This window comes from Penaeus monodon, chromosome 15, assembly GCF_015228065.2.
Source record: "Penaeus monodon isolate SGIC_2016 chromosome 15, NSTDA_Pmon_1, whole genome shotgun sequence".
NCBI classification, from domain to species: Eukaryota; Metazoa; Arthropoda; class Malacostraca; order Decapoda; family Penaeidae; genus Penaeus; species Penaeus monodon.
This window is the reverse complement of record NC_051400.1, coordinates 32,349,194-32,351,709: the sequence shown is the minus strand read 5'-3', so window position 1 is coordinate 32,351,709 and position 2,516 is coordinate 32,349,194. Positions and strand designations below refer to the sequence as shown.

At 33.8% G+C, this 2,516-nt stretch overlaps 1 protein-coding gene across 1 annotated transcript in view; it reads left to right on the top strand.

Moving 5' to 3' along the window:
* The window catches only part of LOC119581951 (dedicator of cytokinesis protein 7-like), a gene marked incomplete in the record, with an annotated part of 118,380 nt that overhangs the window by 20,703 nt on the left and 95,161 nt on the right, over positions 1-2,516 (top strand). Inside the window, 6 exon segments of the mRNA XM_037930132.1 lie at positions 161-172; positions 412-570; positions 704-811; positions 1,031-1,179; positions 1,308-1,486; positions 1,730-1,863. Of these exon segments, the coding sequence (XP_037786060.1) occupies positions 161-172; positions 412-570; positions 704-811; positions 1,031-1,179; positions 1,308-1,486; positions 1,730-1,863 (741 nt within the window).

Here is a 2,516-nt window from a genome sequence, read left to right as displayed (position 1 = left end):
AAATCTAATAGCAGAGAAACATTGAGCATCTAATTACAGTATTAACAAATAGATGTATAGATTTTTCATTTACTTGGGAAATTTAAGTGCTATATATTTTCCTTTGTACTGGCATGCTTACAATTACATCTGTTTCATCACATACTCTGGACTTCCACAGTACACCAGAAAGGTAGGCTGTTTAGAAAACCAGTGCATCATTAGGATGACTTTGTTATATATTTTAAAGATACCTTCCACTCTTGCTATTAATATTAAACCAAAACCAGAGAAATTTTCAGTTAAGGGTATAATCTTTAGATTTTTGTGTTATATGAAAAATATTTTGAATGGAAAGTGTTTCCAGAATTTACACTAGCATTTTTTGATGCAACATTACAAATGGTATGTTTGACAATTATTCATTTACAGTTTGTACAGAATGTGAACAGCAGCCTTGCCTTCTTTTTATGTGATCTACTGTCGGTGATGGATAGAGGATTTGTTTTCATGTTAATCAGAAACTACTGTAAGCAGATGAGCAACAAGATAATGAATCTACCAGATGCTGCAGCACTGATTAATCTGAAGGTGAATTTTCTAGAGTTATAGAACAGTTGATATTAACATGAACATGGAATTAATTAAAAAAGAACTTTGTTTAATATACTGTGGCTTAAATAATGCTTCAAGTATGCTAACCCATATTTTTCACACATTGTAGCTGGATTTTGTACGAATTGTATGCAGTCATGAACACTTTGTGGCTCTGAATTTGCCATTCTGCACACCAATCTCAGCAACCTCGGCTCCATCATCCCCCTGTCCCTCGGTAAGCTACCATTTATATTTATTGATATAGGTGAGAATATTTCAATCAAGACTGTGATAGGTCATTGCCTACTACTGTGATTTTTACTTCAGAGTGAAAGATACACATTCCATTTTTTTTGAAAAATTGACTTCACCTTTCCTGTTTTTTTCAACAAAAAAGGTAAGAAGTTTTATTTTATAGGATATGATTTTCTAAATGTTGCTTTATTATTTTCAGATTGGGTCAACAACTAGTCAGTCATCCTTCATCTCCACTGTGATTGGTGGAAATCGTAGTGCTTTTATGATGCTTTCAAACTCTTTCAGACAACAGCACTTCCTTGTTGGTCTTGTGTTGTCAGATTTGGCTACTGCTCTTGAGATAAAGTGAGTAGGATGCTATTGATAAAATGTTATTGGATTGTAAAAGTATAGGAGACAACTATGTACATATTGAGAAACTGGTGTTTTACTAATATGAATGTTAGAGTAATGAACGTTTACTCATTTTTTAGCAATCCCAGTATTCATGGAAGAGCAGTGAACTCTGTGAGAAACTTGTTGACAAGCCATGACACAGATGAACGTTTCACAGAGCCAGAAGTAAAGGCAAGAGTGGTGGCTTTGTATCTACCACTCATCAGCATTGTCATTGATGCATTACCTCAGCTGCACACATTTGCCAGTAATAAAAGTATGTTATGATTTTTTAAAATATACATAAATGTTAAATGTTTATAAAGCGAGAAAGTAGATATATGTAACATTAAACTTATGAAGCCAAATATTTAGCCAATAGATGCATTAATGCTTCATTATACATTTGAAAATATGTAAACCTTTGTAACCAAAGAGATGGTGAAGTGGATTGGTTATTGAATGCTTACAAGTTAATTTTGTTTTCTCCTATTCCTAAATCGACTTTTATTTTTAACAGACCGGAATTTGATGTCCTCTGTCAGTGATGACAATGATGGAGTTGCAACACACATCCACCAAAATGTTGCTTTAGCCATTGCTGGTTCTTCTATGTTTGCTAATAGGGAGAGCGACTATGATGTCATACAAGGGGTGAGTACTATGGAATCTTATTTCATGCTTTTTATGAAAAATACTGACGTGTTCAATTATGCTGTACTGTGATAATACGTAACATGAACTTATTGTGATACAATAAATCATGAAGAGGCATTTGTCTAATATGAAGGTTACTACAAACAGGTATGATAATGTAATTGATAATGTGAGCTTTGCAACCATAGCAATCCTTAATGTAAATAAAAAAAGAGAAGACAAATAATGAGAGAAAAATCGAACCTGGTACCCCCTCAATTCTAATCCACTCCTCCCTCTTGGGCGTTTATATTTTGCATGGGAGAGGTTGCTGTCTGCCAGTGTGGTAGGGTTAGTACTGTTTCCATTTTGAAACTTCATATGGAAATGCAAAGATTGACAGAAAGTGCAGTATGACATAATATCCCATAGGAATACATTATGAAAAGATATAATGTATCAGTTGTGCATTTGCTGCTTTTATTCCTTTTTATCAAGCATCAACATAAGTCAACTTTTAGTGTTTGGTCAGTTTGCATTAGCCATTATCCATTAATGTGTTCAGGTAGCATCAACCTATTTTTGTTGCTGGAAAGTAGAGCTATATTGTTCACCTTCATGTAAGCAACAGGTTTTTGGTATATTTATGCAGAGTCTGGAATTCATGTTCT